Source organism: Bufo gargarizans, chromosome 10 (genome assembly GCF_014858855.1).
Source record: "Bufo gargarizans isolate SCDJY-AF-19 chromosome 10, ASM1485885v1, whole genome shotgun sequence".
Classification (NCBI taxonomy): domain Eukaryota; kingdom Metazoa; phylum Chordata; class Amphibia; order Anura; family Bufonidae; genus Bufo; species Bufo gargarizans.
Window position 1 is genome coordinate 61,691,695 of NC_058089.1, and position 27,349 is coordinate 61,719,043.

The 27,349-nt window shown below is 43.6% G+C and overlaps 1 protein-coding gene and 1 pseudogene across 3 annotated transcripts in view; one reads left to right on the top strand and one right to left on the bottom strand.

The window, feature by feature from the left end:
• LOC122920736 (phosphomethylethanolamine N-methyltransferase-like) overlaps window positions 1–27,349 on the top strand; it is a 283,047-nt gene that overhangs the window by 140,787 nt on the left and 114,911 nt on the right. For all 3 annotated transcript variants that reach the window (XM_044270449.1, XM_044270450.1, XM_044270448.1), the window contains 2 exons: window positions 5,286–5,425; window positions 23,910–24,098. In XM_044270449.1, the coding sequence (XP_044126384.1) occupies window positions 5,286–5,425; window positions 23,910–24,098 (329 nt within the window). The remainder of the gene's footprint in view (window positions 1–5,285; window positions 5,426–23,909; window positions 24,099–27,349) is intronic.
• LOC122920735 overlaps window positions 5,434–27,349 on the bottom strand; it is a 77,964-nt pseudogene continuing 56,048 nt past the window's right edge.

Sequence of the window (27,349 nt, forward strand, 5' to 3'; positions counted from 1 at the left end):
GGTAAATTTGGATCAAAAATCTAAATCTTGGGAAACATTTGCAGTTTTCTAAATTTGAATTTCTCTGCTTTTAACCCCTTAAGGACTCAGCCCTATTTCACCTTAAGGACTTATTTTTGCAAATCTGACCAGTATCCCTTTAAGTGCTGATAACTTTAAAACACTTTGACTTATCCAGGCCATTCTGAGATTGTTTTTTTGTCACATATTGTACTTCATGACACTGGTAAAATGAAGTAAAAAAAAAATGTTTTTGCATAAAAAAAATACCTAATTTACCAAAAATGTGGAAAAATTAGCAAATTTAAAAGTTTCAGTTTCTCTACTTCTGTAATACATAGTACGACCCCCAAAAATTGCAATGACTTTACATTCCCCATATGTCTACTTCATGTTTGAATTATTTTGAGAATGATTTTATTTTTGGGGGATGTTAGAAGGCTTAGAAGTTTAGAAGCAAAACTCAATTTTTAGGGACCACTACAGGTCTGAAGTCAGTTTGTGAGGCTTACATGATAGAAACCGCCCAAAAATGACCCCATTCTATAAACTACACCCCTCAAGGTATCCAAAACTGATTTGACAAACTTTGTTAACCCTTTAGGTGTTGCACAAGAGTTATTAGCAAATGGGGATGAAATTTGAATTATTTTTTTGCCTATTTTTTCCATTTTAACCCATTTTTTCCCACTAACAAAGCAAGGGTTAACAGCCAAACAAGACTGTATCTTTATTGCCCTGACTCTGCCGTTTACAGAAACACCCCATATGTGGCCGTAAACTACTGTACGGCCACACAGCGGGGCGTACAGGGAAAGGTGCGCAGTATGGTTTTTGGAAGCCAAATTTTGCTGGACTGTTTTTTTGACACCATGTCCCATTTGAAGCCCCCCTGATGCACCCCTAGAGTAGAAACTCCATTAAAGTGACCCCTCATCTAAGAAACTACACCCCTCAAGGTATTCAAAACTGATTTTACAAACTTTGTTAACCCTTTAGGTGTTGCACAAGATTTAATGGAAAATTGAGATACAATTTCAAAATTTAACTTTTTTGGCAGATTTTCCATTTTATTTTATTTTTTCCAGTTACAAAGCAAGGGTTAACAGCCAAACAAAACTCATTATTTATGACGCCGATTCTGTAGTTTATAGAAACACCCCATATGTGGTCGTAAACTGCTGTACGGGCACACGGCAGGGCACAGAAGGAAAGGAATGCCATACGGTTTTTGGAAGGCAGATTTATTTGGACTGTTTTTTTTGACACCATGTCCCATTTGAAGCCCCCCGATGCACCTCTAGAGTAGAAACTCCAAAAAAGTGACCCCATTTTAGAAACTACGGGATAGGGTGGCAGTTTTTTTGGTACTGGTTTAGGGTACATATGATTTTTTGGTTGCTCTATATTACACTTTTTGTGCGGCAAGGTAACCAGGCACTTTTTTTTGTTGTTATTTACAACATTCATCTGACAGGTTAGATCATGTGGTAATTTTATAGAGCAGGTTGTCACGGACGTGGCGATACCTAATATGTATACAATTTTTTTTTTTATTTATGTAAGTTTTACACAATGATTTCATTTTTAAAACAAAAAAAAAGTTTTAGTGTCTCCATAGTCTAAGAGCCATTGTTTTTTCCGTTTTTGGGCGATTATCTTAAGTAGGGTCTCATTTTTTTTGCGGGATGAGATGATGGTTTGATTGGCACTATTTTGGGGTGCATATGACTTTTTGATCGCTTGCTATTACACTTTTTGTGACGCAAGATGACAAAAAAATGGCTTTTTTTACACCGTTTTTATTTTTATTTTTTATGGTGGTCACCTGAGGGGTTAGGTCATGTGATATTTTTATAGAGCCGGTCGATACGGACGCGTCGATACCTAATATGTATCCTTTTTTTTAATTTAAGTTTTACACAATGATTTCATTTTTGAAACAAAAAAAAAAATCATGTTTTAGTGTTTCCATAGTCTAAGAGCCATAGTTTTTTTAGTTTTTGGGGAGATTATCTTGGGTAGGGTATGATTTTTGCGGGATGAGATGACGGTTTGATTGGTACTATTTTGGCGTACATGTGACTTTTTTGATCACTTTTATTACCTTTTTTGGGAAGTAAGGTGGGCAAAATTTAAATTTTCTCATATTTTTTTTTTTTTTATGGCGTTCACCGTGCGGGGAAAGTAACATGACCGTTTTATAGATCAGGTCGTTACGGACGCAGCAATACCTAATATGTGTAGTGTATTTTTTTTTTTTTTATTCAGGGATAAAAAATATTTTTTTTTATCTTAACTTTTTTTTACATTTTTTTGACCCAGACCCACTTGGTTCTTAAAGATCCAGTGGGTCTGATGTCTGTATAATACAGTACAGTACACCATATAGGGTACTGTACTGTAATTTACTTACACTTTGTCTGAACAGATCTATGCCTTTAGCATAGATCTGTTCAGCACCATGGACAGCAGGATGCCTGAGAAGGCGTCCTGTTGCCATGGGAACCTTCCCCGTCTGCTCAGTTGTAGCCACAACTGCGCAGACGGGGAAGGGTAAGGACGGGGCTCTCTCCCTCTCCCATCGGGGGCTGCAAAGGCACAGCAGATTAAAGTAACATTTTATTGGAAAAAAATGATATGAAACACCTCTGTTAACTGCCTGAACAGAATGTTAAAAGCAAACAAAACTAATAATTTATTAATTTCAAGTTAAAACATATACATTGATGTGATAAATAGGACTGGTGGTGGAATCGTGATTTTTTTATTGTGGTTATTACAGTAACTATATCATTATGTGCCTGTCTGTAGTGATTTGTAAAAGGGCTGCCTGACTTTAAGTGATGTCATGTTGCTAATAAATATTAGTGTAAAAAAAAAAACAAAAAAAAAAAAAACAGCACACACACAGATCTGCTTCTACAGACACTGGCGGGCATGAGGTGCTGCTGGAGGTAGTAGCACTGTAGGTAGTGTACATGAATACACTACTATTCACCTGTTAGATATCTGGGACGTTAAAGAGGTTTTCAGAGTCTTTAATACTGATGATGGGTCATCAGCATCTGATCAGTGGGGGTCCAATCGGCTGTTTTTCTCAGATTTTCCTAGGCCAGTGACAAGCCAAGTTGATAAGACAGTCATATGGGTGATGTGGTGGATAAGTCTCATCCTCCTTCTTATCAAAGACATCAGCATATCTTGCGTAGGTAGACCCTGAACATTTAGAGAATCCCATGGAGCTTAGGCAGGCTGTACAGATTCCAGACTGCAAGAGTGATAAGCAGAATCCCAAAGCAAAATCTGCCTGAGTTGGTCTGTGACAAGACTATGCATGAATTTAGAAGATCTTCTCAGTGTGCAAAACTCCCACATTGAAGGACGTCATCACCAAGGGCTTCTCCAACCGCTATATGGGAATAAGGTGTCGGGTTACCAAGTTTTCTGAAAGAGAGTGAAGGAAGGAGATCTGCACCGTTAACCGAATCTCACCGCAGGACAAGGACGCAGGAAGAGTTAGCTTTGGAGAGAGAGAGTTTAACCAGCTCAGCTCCCCTAGCTTAAACACCCTTAATGACCAGACCACTTTTTACAATTCTGCACTATACTACTTTCATGGTTTATTGCTCGGTCATACAACTTACCACCCAAATGAATTTTACCTCCTTTTCTTCTCACTAATATAGCTTTCATTTAGTGGTATTTCATTGCTGCTGACATTTTTACTTTTTTTTGTTATTAATCAAAATTTACCAAAGTTTTTGCAAAAAAATGAAATTTTTCACTTTCAGTTGTAATTTTTTTTAAAAAAACTACATTTCTATATAAATTTTTCTTAAAATGTATTGTTCTACATGTCTTTGATAAAAAAATGGAATAAGTGTATATTTATTGGTTTGCGCAAAAGTTATATTGTTTACAAACTATGGTGCAAAAATGTGAATTTCCGCATTTTGAAGCGGCTCTGACTTTCTGAGGAACCTGTCATGTTTCCTGAGGTTCTACAATGCCCAGACAGTAGAAACGCCCCACAAATGACCCCATTTCGGAAAGTAGACACCCTAAGGTATTCGCTGATGGGCATAGTGAGTTCATAGAACTTTTTATTTTTTGTCACAAGTTAGCGGAAAATTATGATTTTTTTTTTCCTTACAAAGTCTCATATTCCACTAACTTGTGACAAAAAATAAAAACTTCCATGAACTCACTATGCCCATCACGAAATACCTTGGGGTGTCTTCTTTCCAAAATGGGGTCACTTGTGGGGTTTTTATACTGCCCTGGCATTTTAGGGGACCTAAAGTGTGAGAAGAAGTCTGGAATTCAAATGCGTAAAAAATGCCCTGTGAAATCCTAAAGGTGCTCTTTGGAATTTCTTTATACAAAGTTGTCATTTTGGAGAGATTTCTCTCACCCAGCATGGGTATATGTAAAAAGACACCCCAAACACATTGCCTTACAGGGGGGTGATCAAGGAGTCTAATATGGTGTGATCAGGGGTTAATAAGTGACAGGGGGGGTGTAGTGTAGTGGTGTTTGGTGCTACTTATTACAGAGCTGCCTGTGTCCTCTGGTGGTCGATCCAAGTAAAACGGACCACCAAAGGACCAGGTAGCAGATATATTAGACGCCGTTATCAAAACAGCATCTAATATACCTTTTAGGGGTTAAAAAAAATCACATCTACAGCCTGCCAGCGAACGATCGCCTCTGGCAGGCTGTAGATCCATTCGCTTACCTGCAGTTTCTGTGAACGTGCGCGCCTGTGTGCGCACGTTCACAGGAAATCTTGCGTCTCGCGAGATGACGCCCCGGCGCGTGACTGTGCCTGAGTCAGCCGCCTCCGGAACGCGATCCTGCGTTAGACGGTCCGGAGGCAGTTAAAGGCTATGTACACCTTCGGGGGGCATTTTTTTTATTGCATTTTACTCAGTTTGAGCTAAAAATCTTATTTTTTTAATTGGTATATATAAAAAATGTTGAGCTTCTTTCTCTATACAGCATTGAGATTCTCTGTATTTTTACTGTTTCCCGTCAGGCATTTCAACTGTGACACTGACATTTTTGGTAATTTAGAGAGGAGGATTATTAGATAACCGGTACAAAGTACAAATCACGCAGTTAGATAGTAAACCTTTAGTGACAGAAAAACTGAATATTTTTTAATGAAGACCAATTGAAAAATGATTTCTAGCCCAAAATGATTATGAACAGAGTAATGCCTTTATGATAATAATTATTAGCTGCGCAAACATTAATAGATACGGTTTGTTTCCTTTCAGGGGATTCCGAACGAACATTTAACCCCACGGTTTACCGTACACCTGCTCAGTATAATCACCTTGTTACATCAGTCACCTCAAAGTCTGGAGACAACGGTTTTGATATTGTGATGTCAAAGTCTGTGCAGACATATATAAAGGTGAGACAGCAGCATCCACTTTTTCTATTCCGGTGGACACACAGCCAATAAATAGATCAGTGATCGATTTAGCCAAGATCTTAACCACAACGGAATGTTGCTCCTGAATGCCTGTTTTCCATTCGTATCTGTCTTCATACAAAGCTTCAAAAAAGAGTAGAGTAATAGTTGACATTGGTTACTGTGGATCAGGGGTGTCAAACTCAAATTCATCGGGGGCCGCATCAGCAGTTTGGTCACCCTCAAAGGGCCGGTTGTATCTGTAGGACTATGTGTCCACTCTTTATTATCATAAATTGTCACTGCATTCAATTATTACAGTTTTTTGTAATAATGTAAGTAATAACTAGCTCTGAAAGCAGAAACATAGTCAGAATAATGGCAAGTAGATATTCAAATGTACAATTATTGTACAATTTATTGAAAAATTATTTTTGGTAACAGACAGTAAATATTTTTTTTTTAAACATACAAATATTGCCAAACACTGTTTATGACACATTTGGCAAACACAAGGAATTAACTTTTTTTTTTAACTTTTCTGACTAGATGGCTGACATTGTTTTCCTGAGGTCAGTCCATTGATGTCTGGCGTTAGGTCTTGTGCTGTAGAAATCCGCAAAACAGCATGGAGGTTATCATCAGTGATGCGTGATCTGAGCTTGGTCTTGTTCAGATTCATGACTGAAAACATCTGTTCACATAGATAGGTGCTCCCAAACATGGACAGAACACGTGCAGCTTGAAGTCGGAGCTGTGGCATCAAAGCAGGGGGGAGGAGACGGTAAAAGTCGTCGACTGTCGCATCCTGGAACTTCGCTTTCAGGCTGCTGTTGCACTGAAGTTCTATTAATTCCATTTGAAGGTGATGTGGTGCACGGTCAACATCGATGTTGAAGGGATTGGCAAAGCTGGTAAAGGTTAAGTTTTGTTCTTTAAAGTCACTTTGGTACCGAATCGAGCACATGAAAAAGTACCTGGGAATGAGGTTGAGATGCTCTGGCAGATAGGAAAGTGGGCAAGACTGTCTTTTTCAAGCTGTGACTTCCATAGGCGCAGTTTCTCCTGGAAAGCTGTTATTGCCTCATACATTGAGGTTATGACTTGTTCGCGGCCCTGCAGCCTCAGATTCAGTTGGGCGAGATGCTCTGTTATGTGACACAACATGGCAAAATCACACAGCCAGTTTGGATCTGACAGTTCTGACAAGGGCTTCCCTTTACTTTGCATAAAAAGAGTAATTTCTTCCAAAAGCTCAAAAAATCTCTTGAGAACGGTGCTCCTACTCAGCCACCTTACTTCTGTATGGTATGGCACATCTGTATGTTCCATGCCCACCTCCTTCAAAAATTGTTGGAACTGACGATGATTCAGACCCCGTGCACGCCGAAAATTCACTGTTTTCGTGACTGTGGACATTATGTTATCCAGTTGCAGAACCTTGCCACACAGAGCTTCTTGGTGGATAATGCAGTGATAAGTTATCAGCGGCGTGTGGCAATTACTTTTTTTCATTTTCTCTTTTAACAGTCCAACCAAGCCATTTCTCTCTCCACACATTGCTGGAGCGCCATCAGTAGTAAGTCCCACCAACTTTTCCCAAGGTAATTTCATTTTATTTACGGATTCCTCCACTGCATTGAAGATGTCCCTTCCAGTTGTTGTCCCATACATGGCGACCACATCCAAGAGCTCCTCACTGACAGACAAGTCTTCCTTCACACCTCTTACAAAAATAGCTAGATGAGCTGTATTAGTATTGTCAGTGCTTTCATCAACAGCTAATGAAAATGCAAGATAACTGCATGTCTCTTCAGCCAACTTTGTTTTAAGATTACAGGCTAGGTCCCTGACTCGGTCTGTGATGGTGTTTCTTGACAAGCTGACATTGTTAAAAGCCTGTCTCTGCTCAGGGCACACCTGTTCACATACCTTCAGCATACACTGCTTTACAAATGCACCTTCTGAAAAGCACTTTGAAGCTCGCGCAATTTCTTCAGCCACAAGATAGCTGGCTTTCACTGCTCCATCATTTTTTGCTGTCATTTTTGCAAAAATATTCAGTTGAGAATGCAGGCTACCTTTTAATTCTTGGACCTTTTGTTGCTTTTCCTGGTGGCTAAGGTTAGCAAATTTGGCTCCATGTTTGGTCTCAAAGTGCCGGCGTAAATTGTATTCCTTCATCACTGCCACTGCCTCATAGCAAATAAGACATACCGGCTTGTCTCCATTAATCACAAACATGTATTCACTTTCCCATCTCTCCTGAAATTGCCTTCCCTCTGCATCAACTTTTCTTTTCTTGGACATTTTTGGGTTATTTGATTGTAGTTTATGGTCCCTATACCACTGTAAAGTGACATGGAAGTGGTCAGTATATCAAAAGTTTACCGCTCCACCTGCCATGGTATGTAACCATTGCAGTGCTGTGAAGGGCAGGTGCAGACCAATGCAGAGCCCACTCACATTTCAGTAGCAGATGATGCAAGTCAGAAAAGGAGGGTCACACATCGCTGATATTGTCCACAAGACACTTTATTGGAGACTGCTCAGACCAAATACCTTGTTCTTCCGTCTGAGCAGTCTCCAATAAAGTTTTCTTGCGGATGATACCAGCAGTGTGCAACCTTCCTACTGGAATTATATTCTCAAATTAATTATAATCAGACTTTTAAGCAGAATAATAATCAGACACCCCACATACATCATATGTACTTACAGTACAGGAGAGAAGGGTTCAGGCAGCCGTTGGATCTCTCACATCACAGGATGGCATGCGCTCAATATAAAAACAAGTGGAGGTTTCCTGAATGCATGTAAAGTCAGGGGTGTGGAAATAAAAATAAATACTTGTCGAAGGACTAAAGTGGGGGCTCAATCTACTTGTCCCTCATGACCATCTACTTGTCCTGAACTTATACTAACGTTATACTGTATGGGGGCGGGGGCCACAAGGAGATGTTATACTGTACGGGGCAGGGGCCACAAGGAGATGTTATGCTGTATGGGGCAGGGGCCACAGGGTGACGTTATACTGTGCGGGGGCAGCCGCTTGGTGACGTTATACTGTATGGGGGCAGGGGCCACAGGGTGACGTGGGCAGGCGCTTGGTGACGTTATACTGTATGGTGCACTAGGGCAGCCCCAAGGTGACGTTATACTGTATGGGGGCCACAAGGAGACGTTATACTGTATGGGGGCAACAGGGAGACATTATAGTTTATCAAGTGCCACGTGCAGTGCAGATTGCAGGCAGGGCCAGAGCCTCAGAAGACAGACAGCACAACCTTTATTTCTGACACCCCTGCAGATGAGCGTTCCTCCCGGAGCCTGTCCACATCGCAGCTCCCGGCCTGACCTGCAAGCGCTGACTTGGGTCACATAGCATTATACTGATTTATGATGCTATGTAACCCTTACAGTTCTGGAATGTGTTGGATAACCCTGACATAATGCTGTCAGTGTTATCCAACACATTCCAGAACTGTAAGGGTTACCGTATTTTTTGCCCTATAAGACGCACCTAGGTTTTTGAGGAGGAAAATAAGAAAAAAAATAAGAAAAAAAATAAGAAAAAAAAGGTGTGCTTTTGGTGGGTTTTGAACTAATTGTGGTCTGTGGGTGGCACTGTTATGGGGGATCTGTGGATGGCACTGTTATGGGGGATCTGTGGATGGCACTGGTTTGGGGGATCTGTGGGTGACACTTATGGGGGATCTGTGGGTGACACTTATGGGGGATCTGTGGGTGTGGCTCTTATGGGGGATCTGTGTATGACAGTTACAGGAAGGGATAATAAATCGCATAAGGAGCGCTGTGTATTACCGGTACTTACAACTACAAGCGCTCGCCGAGAGGAGGGAGGAGGCAGGAGGCAGGCCGGGAGGACAGGCGGTGGCAGCGTGAGTCATACGTCATGCGCCCACGCCGCCTGCTTCATTCATAAAGTGGGCGGCGCAGGCGCGTGACGTATGACTCGCACTGCCAGCGCCCATCCTCCCAGCCTGTCTCCTCTCGGCGAGCGCTTGTAGTTGTAAGTACTGGTAATACACAGCGCTCCTTATGCGATTTATTATCCCTTCCTGCAGGGGCCGCCTGCAGGAAGTGATAATAAAAGGTGAAGGCTGGCGGCCGGCGGCGGCGGCTACGCGGGCCACATGACGAGGTCTGGTGGGCCTGATTCGGCCCGCGGGCCTTGTATTTGACACCCGTGCTGTGGATGGACTGTGAGAATCTAGTCAGCTAATAGGTAGGGTAACAAGCTATCTCCAATGAGCACTACATAGTAGCATAGTACATAAGGCCGAAAATAGACATTTGTACATACAGTTCGGCCTGTCATCCTTCAAGCTGATCCAGAAGAAGGCAAAAAAAAACAACAACAACAAAAAAAACCTGTGAGGTAGAAGCCAATTTTCCCCAATTTAGGGGAATAAATAATTCCTTCCCGACTCCAATCAGGCAAGCAGAATAACTCCCTGGATCAACAACCCCTCTCTAGTAGCTATAGCCTGTAATTTTATTACACTCCAGAAATACATCCAGGCCCCTCTTGAATTCCATTATTATACTCACCATCACCGCCTCCTCAGGCAGAGAGTTCCATAGTCTCACTGCTCTTACCGTAAATAATCCTCTTCTATGTTTGTGTAGAAACCTTCTTTGCTCCAGACGCAGATGATGTCCCCTCGTCACAGTCCTGGGGATAAATAGATGATGGGAGAGATCTCTGAACTGACTGCTGATATATTAATACATAGTAATTAGATCTCCCCTCACTCGTCTTTTTTGTAAAGTGAATAACCCTAATTTTGATAATCTTCAGGGTACTGTAGTTGCCCCATTCCAGTTATTACTTTAGTTGCCCTCCAGTTTGATGTTTATTAAAATTCCTAGATTCTTTTCCATTTCAGTGTTAGTTTTTTTGCCATTTAGTATGTACGAGTGACTTGCATTTTTCCTTCCCATGTGCAGAACTTTACATTTGTCAGTGTTAAACCTCATCTGCCACTTATTTCCCCATCCTCCAATCTATCCAGATCCCTCTGTCGTAGTATACTGTCCTCTACAGTGTTAATTACTTTACACAGTTTAGTGTCATCTGCGAAAATTGATATTTTACCATGCAAGCCTTCTACAAGATCATTAATAAATATATTGAACAGAATAGGGCCCAATACTGACCCCTGAGGTACCCCACTAGTGACAGTGACCCAATCTAAGTATGTACCATTAATAACCACCCTCTGTTTTCTATCACTGAGCCAGTTACTTACCCACATACAGATGTTTTCTCCCAGTCCGAGCATTCTCATTTTATATACTAACATTTTATGTGGTACAGTGTCAAATGCTTTGGAGAAGCCCAGATACACGACATCCATTGATTCGCTGCTGTCAAGTCTAGAACTTACCTCCTCATAGAAACTGATTAAATTAGTTTGGCATGACCGATCCCTCATCAAGCCATGGCGTTATTTGCTTATTTCCGTTGAGGTGCTTTAAGATAGCATCTCTTATAAAACCTTCAAACAGTTTACCCACAGCAGATGTTACACTACACCACATTTGCTATGCGCCAATCCTGTGGGACATTCCCTGTCAGTATAGAGTCTGCAAATATCAGAAATAAGGGTCGGAGGGGGGACGGTCAGGGCAATTACCCCTGTGTCTGCGATTATGGGTTCCGAATTCAAATAGCGCAATTTGCACAGAAAAGGCTGATACACGCAATGGTTGTAATCAGTAATCTATTTTATTGAATTTTAGCAGATAGTCTTTTACCATGATTATTGGTAGACGCCAAACAGCCGTGCGTCACAAGCCACAAAGGCAGAAGAAATGAAACCTTTATCAGAAAGAGGATCTTAAACTTAGAACAGCAGAAACTAGCATTTATAAAAATAGAACAGGAAGGGGGGAGGTTGTCAGCTGAATTCCTACCTCTTCCTCCAGCATGCCTGCAAAGAGCTGACACTTGTGACACAGGGTGTATGCCATCCAGTCCTGGCAATTTTTCTATTTTAATATTTTTAAGTCGCTGTTGTACTTCTTCCTGGGTCAGACAGGACACTTTTAATGGGGAATTTATTTTTACATTAATCTTACAGTTTATTTTCCTCAGTGAATACATTGGAGAGAAAAATATTTAACAGCTTTGCTTTCTCCTCGTCGCTCTCTGCGTCTCCCCCCTCATTACTCTTTAAAGGGCCGACACCTTCAGATTTATACTTTTTAACATTTATTTAAGTGAAGAACATTTTAGGGTTAGTTTTACTCTCTTTGGCAATTAATCTCTCGGTCTCTAGTTTAGCTGCTTTTATTCGTTTTTTACATGTTCTATTTTTTTCCTAAGTTTTTCAGTGCTTCCGTGGTACCCCCCTGTTTTAGTGATTAATATGCTTTCTTTTTGTCATTTATTGCTTTCTTTACAGTTCTATTTATCCACATTGGTTTATTTTTGTTCCTTAACCTTTTATTCCCATACGGTATGTACCTCTCACAATTAGATTTTAGGATGCTTTTAAAAGATATCCCATTTTGTGGCTGTATTTTTTTTATTTTTTTTTGAGGACTTTGTCCCAGTTAGTTAGGCCTATGGCCTCTCTTAGTTGGCAAAATTTAGCGTTTTTTGAAGTTTGGTATTTTTGTTCCTCCCTATAGAACGCTCTTTTGAATCATAATTGGAAGGTTATTACTTTATGGTCACTATTTCCCTGGTGTCCCCCAACCTGTACGTCTGTTGTTCTGTCAGGCCTATTGGTTAATACCAAGTCCAGTATGGCCATCCTTCTAGTCGGGCCCTGAACCAGTTGGGAGAGGTAATTGTCTTTGGTTATTGCCAAGAACCTATTTTCTTTTTGAGATATACAAGTTTCAGTTTCCCAGTCTAATCTGGGTAGTTGAAGTCCCCAATGATAACCACCTCATTATGATTTGCCGCCTTGTCTATCTCGTTTAATAGTAGATTTTCTGTGGAACCTGGTATATTAGGTGGTTTATAGTAAATTCCTATTAGTCATTCATTATTGTTTTTAGCTCCATGTATCTCTACCGACAGTGACTCCACATGTTCATGTCCCTCACTTATATATTCCCGGAGTGTGGGATTTAGACAGAAAAAGTTGCCCAAATTATTGTTGCCTTTCAGTTCAGAGTAGAATTTCACTACCATATAAAAGGTATCTAGATTGTGAGCCCCACTGGGGAAAGTGAGTGATGATAATGTCGGTAAAGCACTGGGGAATATGTCAGCACTATATAAGTGAGTAAAATAAAAATACAAATACAGGTATAATAAATGTGAACTAACAAACTGACAGCTAGTACATAGGAAAAAGGACATTACCCAAATATAAATTACAATCTACAAGTGAAGGGGGAAGGAGACAATAGGTGAGGTAAAAGCTGCCCAGATGGTTTTGTTATGGTAGCAGGATTATTGTAGGTTGCTTTCTTGAAGAATTCTGTTTTCAGGCTGCTTTTGAAAATAGAGTAGAAAAACTAGAAGAATATGTGGGGTGATTAGAAGAAATGATACTATGAGAGATTGCATGTGGGGTGGTAGTGGGAGATTAGATTAGAGATGCATGGAGGGGACAGGTGTAAACAGTCTTTTATGTCCTGTGGGGGGGTTAGCTCTTCTCCGGGGGTCACTCTCACAGATACGGCTTCAGGACACCAGGTTTCAGGTCCAAACAATGCATTGTGCCACACCAGCAAAAACAAAACAAACACTCGCCTGTCCGGGCTCTAACTAAACACAGTATTCCTGACTCACCTAAGTCACCGTTCACACCCTGTGATCACATGCAGATTTTTCAGCCAATGTCCCTCCTGGCTGTACAGGGCACAGTACGCCCACTGTCTCCAATCCAGTGTCTCTTGTGGGGGATTGGGGCTCAATAGTCCGCCTGACTATGGCCCTACGACCCTCCCAGGCGTCGTTTTGTCACCCAACTCCAGGCTATCTCCCAGCCTTGTGGTCCCTTAGCCTTGCCCAGCTGAGACCACACAGACAGAGCCTCCAGGCCTCTGTCCACAGGTAACACAATCCCCCCTTGCTGACACCCTGGGAGGTGCTTTATGCCAGGCTGAGTACCACCAGCTGGTCTCACCTGTGGTGGAATAGGGGTGTGGACCACACTATCCACCCCTTCCTTCCCTCTAACACGTGTGAGACTTGTCACTGTCTCACAGTCCCTAAGGCTATGCTAATATTTTGAACTGAATTCATTGGGCAATGGGTAGTCAGTGAAAGGATTGGCAGAGGTGAGAGGCAGAGTGGTTGTTTGGGGAGAGGTGGATTAACTGGTCAGCAGAGTTCAGGATGGAATGGAGGGGTGCAAGAGTGTTAGATGGGAGGTTGCGGAGAAGGATGTTTCAGTAAACAATATATTGACTCAGACAACACTCCAGTTAATCCAGGTTGATGGATGCATGCTAAAGATGAGTAAATTAATTATACCGAATTAGAATTTGCCCTGAATTTCTCAAAATGTTTGGGGCTGGTGACTCGGATGAACTTATCCTCTGCAGCAGAGGTGACTCTTGGTCTTCCTTTCCTGGGGCGGTCCGCATGTGAGCCAGTTTCTTTGTAGCGCTTGATGGTTTTTGTGACTGCACTTGTGGGCCCCTATCAAAGTTTTCCCAATTTTTCGGACTGACTGATCTTAATTTCTTAAAGTAATGATGGCCACTAGTTTTTCTTTACTTAGCTGCTTTTTTCTTGCCATAATACAAATTCTAACAGTCTATTCAGCAGGACTATCAGCTGTGTATCCACCTGACTTCTCCAGAACGCAACTGATGGTCCCAACCCCATTTATAAGGCAAGAAATCCCACTTATTAAACCTGACAGGGCACACCTGTGAAGTGAAAACCATTTTAGGTGACAACCTCTTGAAGCTCATCAAGAGAATGCCAAGAGTGTGCAAAGCAGTAATCAAAGCAAAAGGTGGCTACTTTGAAGAACCTAGAATATGACATATTTTAAGTTGTTTCACACTTTTTTGTTATGTATATAATTCCACACGTGTTAATTCATAGTTTTGATGCCTTCAGTGTGAATCTACAATTTTCATAGTCATGAAAATAAAGAAAACTCTTTGAATGAGAAGGTGTGTCCAAACCTTTGGTCTGTACTGTGTGTGTATGTATCTATCTATCTATCTATATCTATATTAGGTGGGTGTTGGGTAAGGCAACTGTCTCCAGATAAGGTGCTTGGAGACAGCTGCCATTTGCCTGTAGTAAGTGCATAGAATCAGGTTTCTTTATCAGTTACAGGGCTGTAGCGAACGCCCTGTAACTTAGATAATCCATGAGAGGTGGTCGGGAGTGACTGCGCATGCGCCATTGACTGTGCGCACTCGCTCCTGTGAAACCCGGCAGCCAGGGAGGAGAAGAGTCGGAGGTAACAGTGCTTGCCCAGCCACCACTACAAACATAGTAGCGGTGACCGTAACCCTTAGAAACAAGCATGTAAAAATGGGGTCTAAAACGGTCAATAACAGGATTTATCATAAATGATTAGAGGAGAAGGAATAGATTGAAAGGGGGATTAGCAAGATGAAACAACCCCTTTAATGGGCTCATGCACACGACCGTATGTATTTTGCGGTGCGGAAAGGAACAGATGGACTCTAACAGAACAGTACTATCCTTGTCCGTAATACAGACAATAGGACATCTTCTATTTTTGGCGTAAAAGGAAATACAAAAATGGAATGCACACAGTAAGTTCCGTTTTTTTGGCGGACCCATTGAAATGAATAGTTACGCATACAGTCAGCAAAAAAATATAAAAATAAAAACGTTCGTGTGCATGAGGCCTAGTATTGAATTCTTGAAAAAAAAACTTTTACAGGAGGGTCTGATCAACTGTGTCGTAGGCAGAGAACAGGTCTAGAAGGCTGAGCACAGAGTAATGTCAATTGGAATTAGAGGTTAGGAGATCATTAGTGACTTTAGTTAAGGTGGTGTCCGTAGAGTTTTATTGGAATCCAGATTGTACAGTAGTTGGTTTAGGGCTCATGCACATGACCATATGTATTTTGCAGTCCACAAAAAACAATACGTATTATGTCCATGTTCATTCCAGAACAGAACAGCTGGCCCCTAATAGAACAGTCCTATCTTTGTCCGTAATGTAGAAAATAGGACATGTTTTTTTTTTTGCGGAACGAAAGTACGGAAACTGAATGCACACGGAGTAAGGCCTCATGCGCAAAACACAGATGGCATCCGTGTGCGTTCCGCAATTTGCAGAGTGGCACGGACAGCCTTTAATATAACTGCCTATTCAGGACATGTTGGTAAGGCCTCATGCACACAACAGTTTTTTTTCACGGTCCGCAAAAACGGGGTCCGTGGGTCCGTGATCCGTGACCGTTTTTTCGTCCGTGGGTCTTCCTTGATTTTTGGAGGATCCACGGACATGAAAAAAAAGTCGTTTTGGCGTCCGCCTGGCCGTGTGGAGCCAAACGGATCCATCCTGAATCACAATGCAAGTCAATGGGGACGGATCCGTTTGAAAATTGAGCCACAGTGTGTCATCTTCAAACGGATCCGTCACCATTGACTTACATTATAAGTCTGGACGGATCCGCTTGCCTCCGCACGGCCAGGCAGACACCCGAACATAACTTGAAGAGTCCCCATCACCATGGGAACGCCTCTACGTTAGAATATACTGTCGGATATGAGCTACATCTGAAACTCATTTCCGACAGTATATTCTAACACAGAGGCGTTCCCATGGTGATGGGGACGCTTCAGGTTAGAATACACTGCAAACTTGGTACAAGACTGCCCCCTGCTGCCTGGCACCACCCGAATTGTGCTATCATATCCCCCTGTAAGAGATCGGGTGGTGCCAGGCAGCAGGGGGCAGTCTTGTACCAAGTTTTCAGTGTATTCTAACTAGAAGCGTCCCCATCACCATGGGAACGCTTCTGTGTTAGAATGTACTGTCGGAAATGAGTTTTCACGAAGTGAAAACTTAGATCAGAAAAAGCTTTTATGCAGACGGATCTTCGGATCCGTCTGTATGAAAGCAACCTACGGCCACGGATCACGGACACGGATGCCAATTTTGTGTGCATCAGTGTTCTTTCACGGACCCATTGACTTGAATGGGTCCGTGAACCGTTGTCCGTCAAAAAAATAGGACAGGTCATATTTTTTTGACGGACAGGATACACGGATCACGGCCTCGGCTGCAAAACGGTGCATTTTCCGATTTTTCCGCGGACCCATTGACTTTCAATCGAAAAAAAACGGAAAACGGCACAACGGCCACGGATGCACACAACGGTCGTGTGCATGAGGCCTAAGGCTTCATATACGAGCCACAGCCTCACTCACAGGCGTGTGTTTTCAGGTGCACAGCTGCCGCTGGGTGTCATTAGCAAACTAGCTTCTCTGGTGGTAGGAGTCTTTTTTGCAGTATGGAGCTTGTTATTTTGCTCTCTGCTACCGTAGCATGCACGCGCCATACTACGTAAGTAGGTTGGGCCGGGGCCATCTCTCCTGGCCGGTCGGAACAGACTTTGCTAGTGAACAGGAGGCTTTGCCTCAGAATCTGCTACCTCAGGTTTGCTCGTTTGGGCCTAAATACTTCCATTTTCTTTTCAATTTTGTTTGTTGGTAATAGAAGTTAGTTCCTATAAATCTTACAAGTTTCACCTTGCTTCGTTCATCTCGTATGAAAAGTTACTTCAGCTGGTTTTCTGTAAAGAAAGAGTTACCTGGGCTGCATGTGACGTCATATTTGGAGATCGGACGCAGCGTTTATTGTTTAGGCCTTTTGCTGTAGCTGTTCCTTGCCACGCTACCACCATCTTTAGACTTCATGTATTTCACTTTTGTAAGCCGTGTACTGGGGTGGGCTCCCCAGGATACAGCAAAGTCACAGACAAGGAAAGAGACACTGGCACCAGCTTTATATGCAAGAATATAAACTTTACTTTGGAAACAGTATAAGTAATACCCCAGGCCCACAGTCACCGTCCCTGTCAGAGGGACAGGCCTAGCCCGTTGGCGTACACAGCAGAGCCTACAAGTCATACTGTGCCGCTATAGAGGACACACCTAACCGATGACAGACGCAGCAGAGCCTGCAAATCAATTACTGCGCTGCAGTCCAGTACAGTAAGGCCTATCAAAGCTATAACCCTATCTAACTAGCTAATACAAGGCCTACGCTAGTCTCTGTTACTTTAGGCACCAACAGTAAAGCAGGGCTTGACAAATTTCCTTGGAATCTAGGAGCCAGCTAAAAAAGTTAGGAGCCATTTTTTTTTTAACCTTTTATAAAGCCTTTTTTTTTCAGCGACAAAAATAACACCTCTTAAATTAACATATAAAGAAGTCTAGACCCAAACAACATGGGCATTGTTTATTATCAGTGTGCTATGACGTCACTGTGTGTGTAATCTCTGCGCTGTGACGTCACTGTGTGTATAATCCCTGCGCTGTGACGTCACTGTGTGTATAATCCCTGCGCTGTGACGTCACTGTGTGTATAATACCTGCGCTGTGACGTCACTGTGTGTGTGATCCCTGCGCTGTGACGTCACTGTGTGTATAATCCCTGCGCTGTGACGTCACTGTGTGTATAATCCCTGCGCTGTGACGTCACTGTGTGTGTGATCCCTGCGCTGTGACGTCACTGTGTGTATAATCCCTGCGCTGTGACGTCACTGTGTGTATAATCCCTGCGCTGTGACGTCACTGTGTGTGTGATCCCTGCGCTGTGACGTCACTGTGTGTGTAATCCCTGCGCTGTGACGTCACTGTGTGTGTAATCCCTGCGCTGTGACGTCACTGTGTATAATCCCTGCGCTGCAGCTGACTGAACTGAGATCCCTTCCCCAGGATGTTTGGTCCGGACTCATTCATCTCAAATTAAAATTTTACCAAAAATCCTCACACTTCACTCCACACGGAAATGAACCTGCTGTGCACAATTCAAATCTGCACCGTGGTAATATATGATTTTACCACGTGTAACTGAATTCCACAGCAAATCCACACGCTACATGTAGAGTTTGATATAAATTGAGTTTGATATATCAGATGATTTAGCCATTTTGGAGTCTTATGGCAACTCCTAGGAGAACTGTGTGGTATACAGCCTGTCACCCAGCTTTCCTGAGGAGAACATATCTCAGTATGGGAACATATAGAGAAGTCATCAGATGATTTGGCCATTCAGCATTCTTAGTTCTCATAGGAGCTGCAACCCGGCTTTCCAAGACTCCTGAATGGGTAAATCATATGATATCTTATCTAAATGTTCCTATACGGAGATATATTCTCTTCAGGAGACCAGGAAAGCTTGGTGACAGACAGCCTGTATACCACACAGCTCTCCTACGAGCTGCCACCAGGCTTTCTGTGTGGTGTACAGGCTGTCACCCAGCTTTCCTAGAAAGGGACAGAACTAAGAAGTGGCCGAATGGTAACTGCAGGGATGGAGGACGGTGCAGGAATGGCCACCAGTTGTGGCTAGCAGGAGCTCCGGCCTAATGACGGCAGCAGGTGTGCAGCTCCCCCCTGGGTTCATGGCCGTAGCAGGCAGACATTACAAACTTAGTGCAGAGCGCCTCATTTACAGCAGCAGAGCCGGCCGGATTGTCTTACCTCCACTTGTCCGCGAGTGCAGCGCCGCTAACTGTGCTCCCGCTCTGCCTCCCCTGCACTAACTCCTCTCTCCCCGCCAAGGCTCTCTGACCGGCACACGTGCTCTGATGATAAGTATCGGCCGGGCTCCTGTAACTGCCCTGGAGATGACGCACGCTGCGACCGATAGATGGTGAGAGAGAGGCCAAACCATGATGGAGCCGAAAGCTGAGGGGTCTGGGCAGGGTGGCAGTCCGAACCTGGGCGCGCCGCGCAAGTCATAAAAGAAAAAAAAAAGTTTCATTTTGCTAGCGGTCCTAACCCTCCAGTGTCTGCGCCCGGCTGCGGGGCCTATTTTCAAGCAGAGGCGAATACCCAGGCGCCAGGGCAAAATTCCTAGTCGCCATGGCGACCTGGCGCCTGGGATTTGTCGAGCCCTGCAGTAAAGTACAATTGGTAATCAGGTGTACTGACCTGCATCCGTTCTGGGCCCTAGGATGCCGCTTACCCAGGATGGACACCAAGCTCTCAGCACTGGAACTGGTCTTCCTGGGACAACCTCTCTTTCAAAGAGCTGGATCCAGACAGGGGACAGCAGATACTCTCCTTCCTTTGAGTGTCCATTCACTGCCGGACATCCGCAAGCCAGGATGGCTTGTCAGATCATCACTTCCTGGTTCACCCAGAAGCATGCTGACTGTGCTGCAAAACAGTGGCCTCTAGTGCCCGGAATGCCAAATGACAGCTCCAATACAATTTAAACATAAATATACAGGCAGAGCTTATCCACAATCTCACACTTTCATGATCTGCTGTTATCCAGAGCGGCATTTACACTTTCCGCTTTTATTTCATGTCTTATGCTGCATCCGCACGTCCTTACTGTACTTTTCTACTATTGGTTCATATTCACTCATATTGGTCTCACATTCAAGCTGCGTTCACTTGTTGGCTGTTACATCTCATTCCGTCCCCAGCCGACAGCCGGATCCGTATTACATGCCTGTTATTACATGTTGTATACTCAGCTTACAGCCATAGCTGCTACTGTTACTCCGTTTTCATGCTCTGGACGCACCACCCTGGTGTTCCCACCTTGCTCCACTCACAACCAGAGCTGCGTTTATACCAAACTTCATGCTCTGCTTATACCCAAAGTTGTTTTCACACTTCTGCTACACCAGGTTGTATACCCCACTCACCAAAGCTGCTTTCCATGTCTGCTGTCACATCAAGTTAATATTCTGTTCACATCCAAAGCTGCGTCCGCATGTCTGCTTTTCACATCTTGTCCTATACTCCTTTCACTACTAGAGCTGTGTCCACGTGTCTGCTTTCGTATCACGTCAATACTCTGCTCACGTTCAGTTTGCATTTATACGTCTGCTTTATACCATGCTTTTCATGCGCTACCCATACTCAGAGCTGCGCCTATACCATGTTTTTTAGGTACCACTCACATCCAAAGCTGCATTCACCCACTTGTTGTTATATCACGTGTTGTACTCTGCTCCCACTCAAAGCTGCATTCTCCGGTTTATTGCTACATCATGGTTTTGCTCAATCTCACCGAGGCAGTCTGCACCCACCGCTCTGGTACCTCTCTCCTGACAAACATAACTGCGTTCTTTTTAAGGCTTGCGTTCCCTTCCTCGGTGGTCTGTTACATTCCATAGGCCTGCTTTCCGTTTAATCCTGGTTCGTATTTACTCAGACTGGTCTCCTGTTACTTCTGGTTCGTATTCACTCAGATTGGTCTCCTGCCCCAGTTCACCAAACAGCTCCTCAGCGGAGGTCAGTGGGCCAGTAAGTTTCCTGCTATGTTTTCACAAGCTGTTCGTTTGTTTGTCATGATAAGCGACTTCTCTTAGCGAACTTGCAACACCCCAGGCATTTCATGTTTACGTTTATGGTTTGCGGTGGTTAATGTTTTATGTATGCACGTGCTTCTGATCACTAATGTCTATATTTTTAACGCCTATTGGCAGTCATGTTCCTTAGGCCACCTTCTAGCCAATCCAATCATTCAAGTCGCTTCATATGCCATCAGGTCTGGCTTACGTTTTAATTACTTATTGTCACCGCAACGTCATCCCTCTTTCTTCGGGGGCCCTTTGACTGATCCAGCCTCATGCCCGTTTTTCATGTTTTGTTTGTTAAGGGTACGACATGGCTGTAGGCTGGTTAGTGTCCTTGGTTTGCTGTTGGAGGGGGTCATGGTTATGCGAGTCCCCAAGGCATTCTGATGCTGCATAAGTGATTTATAAAAAAAATAATAAAATAAAAAAAATAATCATAAGAGGCTTGCACGAGTGGCTCTTCGCTTATAGGACCTCACGACTGGCATCGTCATTCGTAGTTTGCACGGTCATCTGATACTTGTCCCGCCATAAGAGGCTCTCACGCATGGCTCCCGCCATAAGGGGCTTGCTGGAGTGGCTCTTGGCTTAGAGGATTTCACAATTGTCATCGACATTGGTAGGTCATACGGCCATCGGATACTATTTTCCATGGCACACCTTTCAGAAGTTTTCTTTTGTTCATTTATATTTTACAGACTAGTACATGCGGTTCATTTCAGCCTCATTTCATTCAGAAGCTTTACCACATGTCTTTGTCTTTCTAAGTTATCAATTCCCGGTTGCTTACTAAACCCATTGGGTTAAGCCCCAATCTTTTCCCCAGCCATCCTTAATTCTAAGGTTTGCATCCAGGCTGCTGCCTGGCCCCATGGGCCCCTGGGGTTGCTTCTGCCCCATGGCTTCAGGGGTCTGACCAATGGTTGTCTGTTCACCTGTGCAGCTATGCTTTTGAATGACATATCTTTACCTGCTTGCCAGCTTATGTTATTCTGCTTGCCAGCTTATGTCATTAATTTTAGTTAATGTCCGTTATTATCTCCATTTTCTGTCACGTTTCCCTTAGTCTTTTTAGGTCCTGCAGTTGAACTCATATTGGGGTCACCTTCCCCGTCGGTCAGGTCTCGTTCCTAACGATATTTTGCCATGCATGTTATTCAGGCCACGTAGTTTATCTTAGTTATCGCCTGCCACATCGGTCAGGCTCATGGTTTAATTTCACCTGCACCTTATTCAGGTCACTTTTTATAGTTATAATAAAAAAAAAAAAAAAAAAAAAAAATTGGCCCCATGGCTTCGGGGGCCCGACGACAGCTTGGGCCCCATGGCTTCGGGGGCCCGACGACAGCTTCGGCCCCATGGCTTCGGGGGCCCGACGACAGCTTCGGCCCCATGGCTTCGGGGGCCCGACGACAGCTTCGGCCCCATGGCTTCGGGGGCCCGACGACAGCTTCGGCCCCATGGCTTCGGGGGCCCGACGACTGTTTTCAGTCCTGCTGGGCTGATTGCCTGGTTTGTTGTCCATCTGTGCATCTAGGCTAATTTGGCACCTATGTATAGCATTCATACCTGCTTCCCTCATTTCCTAATAATCCATGTTGATTGCTCACTTTATGTTTTGACCGCAAACTGGTCCGGTTCACCCTACAGCATTATTGTCATGTCTTACGCAGCTATTTAGTCTTTATTTAATTGTTCATGCTTTCGTTCAGGTCCTGCCAGAGGAAGAACAAGTGCAAGTCCCTCTAGCATTTCAGTCTCTGATCGTAGGCGATCATATTTTGTCAACCAGGTCCCCGCGCAAAGTCTTTGCCTTTTTACCACGACCAGGAATTCATTTTCGCCAGTAGCTTCATTGCATTGCATTCCCTCACTCATGGGAGGGCATAGACTCTTAGAATCTTGTATATTATGGCTTCATGGCTTATTGCTGCACTAACCTCCGACTCCCTACAACCATGTTGAATTGGATTTTGGACAAGGTCCAGCATTTCCTCATGGTAGAAGATTCAGATAGTAGGTTGGTCTTCACGTCTCAAGCGTAAAACACAATTCTCAGGGGCGCACAGTAGAACAACGTGTGGATAGCTGTTGTCTGGGGAACTATTCAAGGATTCTCTTCCAATCTACATGTTTTTTTTTGGCCCTCATTCCTGCATAGTCTAGGCAGTTAGGTTTCGGTCCCACGATCTCCTGACGCTAGGGCATTGCCAGTACTCGCACTAGAACCAAACTTTACAAGTTTCAGTTGGTTTTTATGATCTATTTCACAACGTATTCCTGATCCTCCATTCCGCTTTGGGGCAGTATCCGCAATATTGAGCATCATGTCTCTGGCCTTGTCATCCACAAGATGGGTTGTAGGTCTCCTACTGATCTTACCTCATATACCCCGAATTTTCGCTCTAGATCCCGGACGCCTTGCAGTTGGCTTGGGGATTAGTTTGCACATGGCATTCAAATTCCTTTTCTACCCTACTTGGCTTGGTTTTTGCCCACTTATAGGCCTACCCACGATCATGGCTTAGGGCACACAACAAGCCATTTAGTCAGGTCAGCTAAGACACGCCTAGCTGGGTTAGGTTGTTCCCGTTGTTTCTCTCCCTAGGGTTCTTCGGATATCTCTTGGCCGTAGCCATGACCACAAGTTATATTTATTTGGCGGACCACGGAACGGAGCAACGGATGCAGACAGCACACAGAGTGCTGTCCGCATCTTTTGCGGCCCCATTGAAGTGAATTGGTCCACATCAGAGACAGTTTTTTTTTATTAATTCTTCCGTATACGGTCCGCAAAAAAAAAAAAAAAAAAAGGGAAATGCATTTTTGTTTGCAGCACTCCATTTTTCCTTTTTTTGGTGCATGTACTTTATTCCCATATTCCATAAACCCCTCCATGTATCCATATGAGTTTTTTTGTTTTTTGTTTTTTGAATAGCAACATATTTGCCTCTTATCCTCTATGTTACACCTCTTACATCTCTCATATGTGCCACAGATAAAGAAGAATCAAAACCAAGTTTGCTGGATGTTGCAGAAGGTCCCACGGGATGCTGACGGGCACCAGGGTTATGTGACATTCCAGCAGTTCCTTGACAACCAGCAGTATTCTCGGAGAGGAATACTCAGATATGAGAAGATATTTGGGGATGGCTTTGTGAGCACTGGAGGGCTGGAAACCACTAAGGTAAGAATTGTACATAAGGAAGAAGTTCATTGGCAAAAGTTTAAATCCCGGAATAATCCCTCGGCACTCATGTAAAACTTCTTGTCTTTATTTATATTGCTTAAAACCATGAAATACAAAAAAGACAAAAATGCTGCGTGTTTAAAAATGTAACAAGACATCTCTCTCATGGCACACATACTCATGTCTGAATACACCTTTATAGCATGTTTGCCCATAGCGTCCCCTCCCCCGAAGGGAGTCAGCAAGCTCAGGTGAAAAGAATTTAAGTAGCAAAGCCCATCATGAATGTATGGAAGTTGCTATAGCTGCAAACAGTTTAGTCAGGATAACAAATCAAAGGACAAAACCCTTAGCAACCAGAAATTTCTGAAATGTGAAATTTCTGAAATCAAAAACAAGCAGAAATTTCATGTAGAAACAACATCTGAATTTTTTTTTTTCTGGTTGCCATGTTTATTTTCCCGTTGATTTGTTGTCCTGACTAGACTGTACAGTATATGTATGAATCTCATGTTAAATTATATTGAATTGTTAGATTATATTAGCCATGATATACAACATTTCACTGTGCATGAGATTTCAGATGTTTCTGGTTGCAATGGTTAGAGGTTATCCAGTCCCAAAATCAAAATTTGTATGTGCTCCTAACACCCCTCACCATGCATACATATGCCCCCAATACCAGTTATTCATGTCTGAGCTTCCCTTCCCTCCTGGAAGACATCACTTTATCCTGGAAGATCTGTTTACTTTCTCCCCTTCTTGTTTTGTTGAATACATAACTTTATTGATACACAATCCTGGCTGCACTGCAGAGTGATGAGTCACAGGCTGGCCACGCCCCCCACACTGCTCTGCCTGCAGCCGCCACACTCAGTACAACTACTGTGTCTTTCTACACCTAGAATTAATCTACTTCTCACCCAGTGTCTAAATCCCATCACTTTCTGTCCACAGGCTCTGCCCTCATATGTATCTAATCCTATCCTGTGTAATACAACCTGCTAAGCTGTGTATCTAATCCCATCACTGACCGTCTGCAGTGTGAAAAACAGCTTGAATCAGCAAGCGTTTCCAATCACATCTGTATTTAATCCTATCCTGTGTGATACAGCCTGCTGAGCTGTATCTAATCCCATCACTGACAGTGCACAGGCTCTTCCTTCACTAACTCCAGAGTGTGATAAACAGCTGTAATTAGCAAGGGTATGCAATCACATCTGTATCTAATCCTATTCTGTACGTGTGCCTGATACACATCTTCTGTGCGATACTGCCTGCTGAAGTGTGTATCTAATTCCATCTTCTATGATACAGCATGCTAAAATGTGTATCTAGTCCCATTTTGTATGACACAGCCTGCCAAGTGGTGTATCTAAGTCTATCTTGTTTGATCCTGCCTGCTGAGCTGTTTATCTAAACCCTTACAGGGGGTTCAGACCTGAAACGTGCGCTCTGTAAGCGCGATTGTACGGGCGTTTACTATCGCGCATACAGAGACAGGCGTGCACACATTGTCGCGCGTTCCCGAATATCTATGTGCGGGAACGCGCGACAAACGCCCCAAAAAAAGCTCAAGAACTTGTTTGAGCGTCGGGTGTTTTACAGCGCGATCGTACACGCTGTAAAACGCCCAGGTGAGAACCATTCCCATAGGGAATCATTGGTTTCTCCGTGTTGAGCGTTTTACAGCGCGTAGGAACCTCATCCTATATTGACCATGATATGCAACATTGCCATGTGCATGAAATTTCAGAAATCCCTGGTTTCTATGGTTTTGTCAGTTGATTTGTTATCCTGACCAACTTTGCATATATAAAACAACTTCTATCCATTCGTGAGGGGCTTTTGTAACATCCCAGAGTTATGTTGTTACTAAACTCTGTTTCCCTGCTACAACATGTCAGGTGCATATGTATTGTCATCTTGTGTAATTTAACTGTGCATTTCCATTATATGTATTTTCCAGGCCTGTGTGATATATTATGCTGTAATTTCCATGTACACCAGCAGGTGGCAGCAATATGTTCAGCAGACCATAGCCAGTTAGTATATCTAGGCTGTAATAATTCATTCCATGTCTAGTCTCCCCTGTATGAACAGAAGTGGGCTAGTCCCATGTCCTGTCTCATTGGGAGGAAAGAAAGTTCTAGTTAGGCTCCTTTCACACCTGCGTTCAGGTGTCCGCTCGTGAGCTCCGTTTGAAGGGGCTCACAAGCGGCCCTGAACGCAGCCGTCTGGCCCTAATGCATTCTCAGTGGAGGCGGATTCACTGAGAATGCATCTGTCTGCCAGCGATTAGCCTCCGCTCCACTCAGTGAGCGGACACCTGAACGCTGCAAGCAGCGTTCGGGTGTCCGCCTGGCCGTGCGGAGGCGAGCGGATCCGTCCTGACTTATAATGGAAGTCAATGGGGACGGATCCGCTTGAAGATGACACCATATGGCTCAATCTTCAAGCGGATCCGTCCCCCATTGACTTTCAATGTAAAGTCTGAACGGATCCGCTCAGGCTACTTTCACACTTAGAAATTTTTCTAAGTTATAATGCAGACGGATCTGTTCTGAACAGATGCAAACGTCTGCATTATAGGAGCGGATCCGTCTGATGAAACATCAGACGGACTCGCTCCGAACGCTAGTGTGAAAGTAGCCTTAATGTGTACCAGCCCCCTGCTAGAGTAAGGCTGTGTTGGCAGGAGCTCCCAGAAACAGGGATCCCAACCTAGAATCCAGCCTCGGCTGAGGCCAAGGATCACTCTTCCCAGCCTGAGCCATCTACCTCAGCTGGTGACAAGCAAGCAACACCTCCCGAACTACAGATCTCCAGGAATAAATCATACCCTGCGAGCAGTCCTGTGAGTACTTATCTAGAGTCCAGGAGAAGCCAAATACCTCCTCAGCTAGTCAGGCCCACATCAAGCAGAAGACAGAGCAGAAGATAGATACCTGCCAGATTCACTAGGCATATGACAAGAAGCAGAATATATATAGATTCCTGCCACATATTGCCAATACCTGCTGGGACCCAAGACTATAGCTGTAACTCGTATGGATTTATGTTGCTATTCAGTAAAGACAAGTTGGATTATATCTCCTGTCTGGATCTCAATAATTCCTCAATTTCTCCGACTGACCACACTCAATTTTATTGCAAGTGAGCCAGGATCCAGGAGTCTAGCCGTACCAAGGTAGGAGACACCATTGACACTACTATATCTACTACACAGAGACACTATCCCCCTCTGG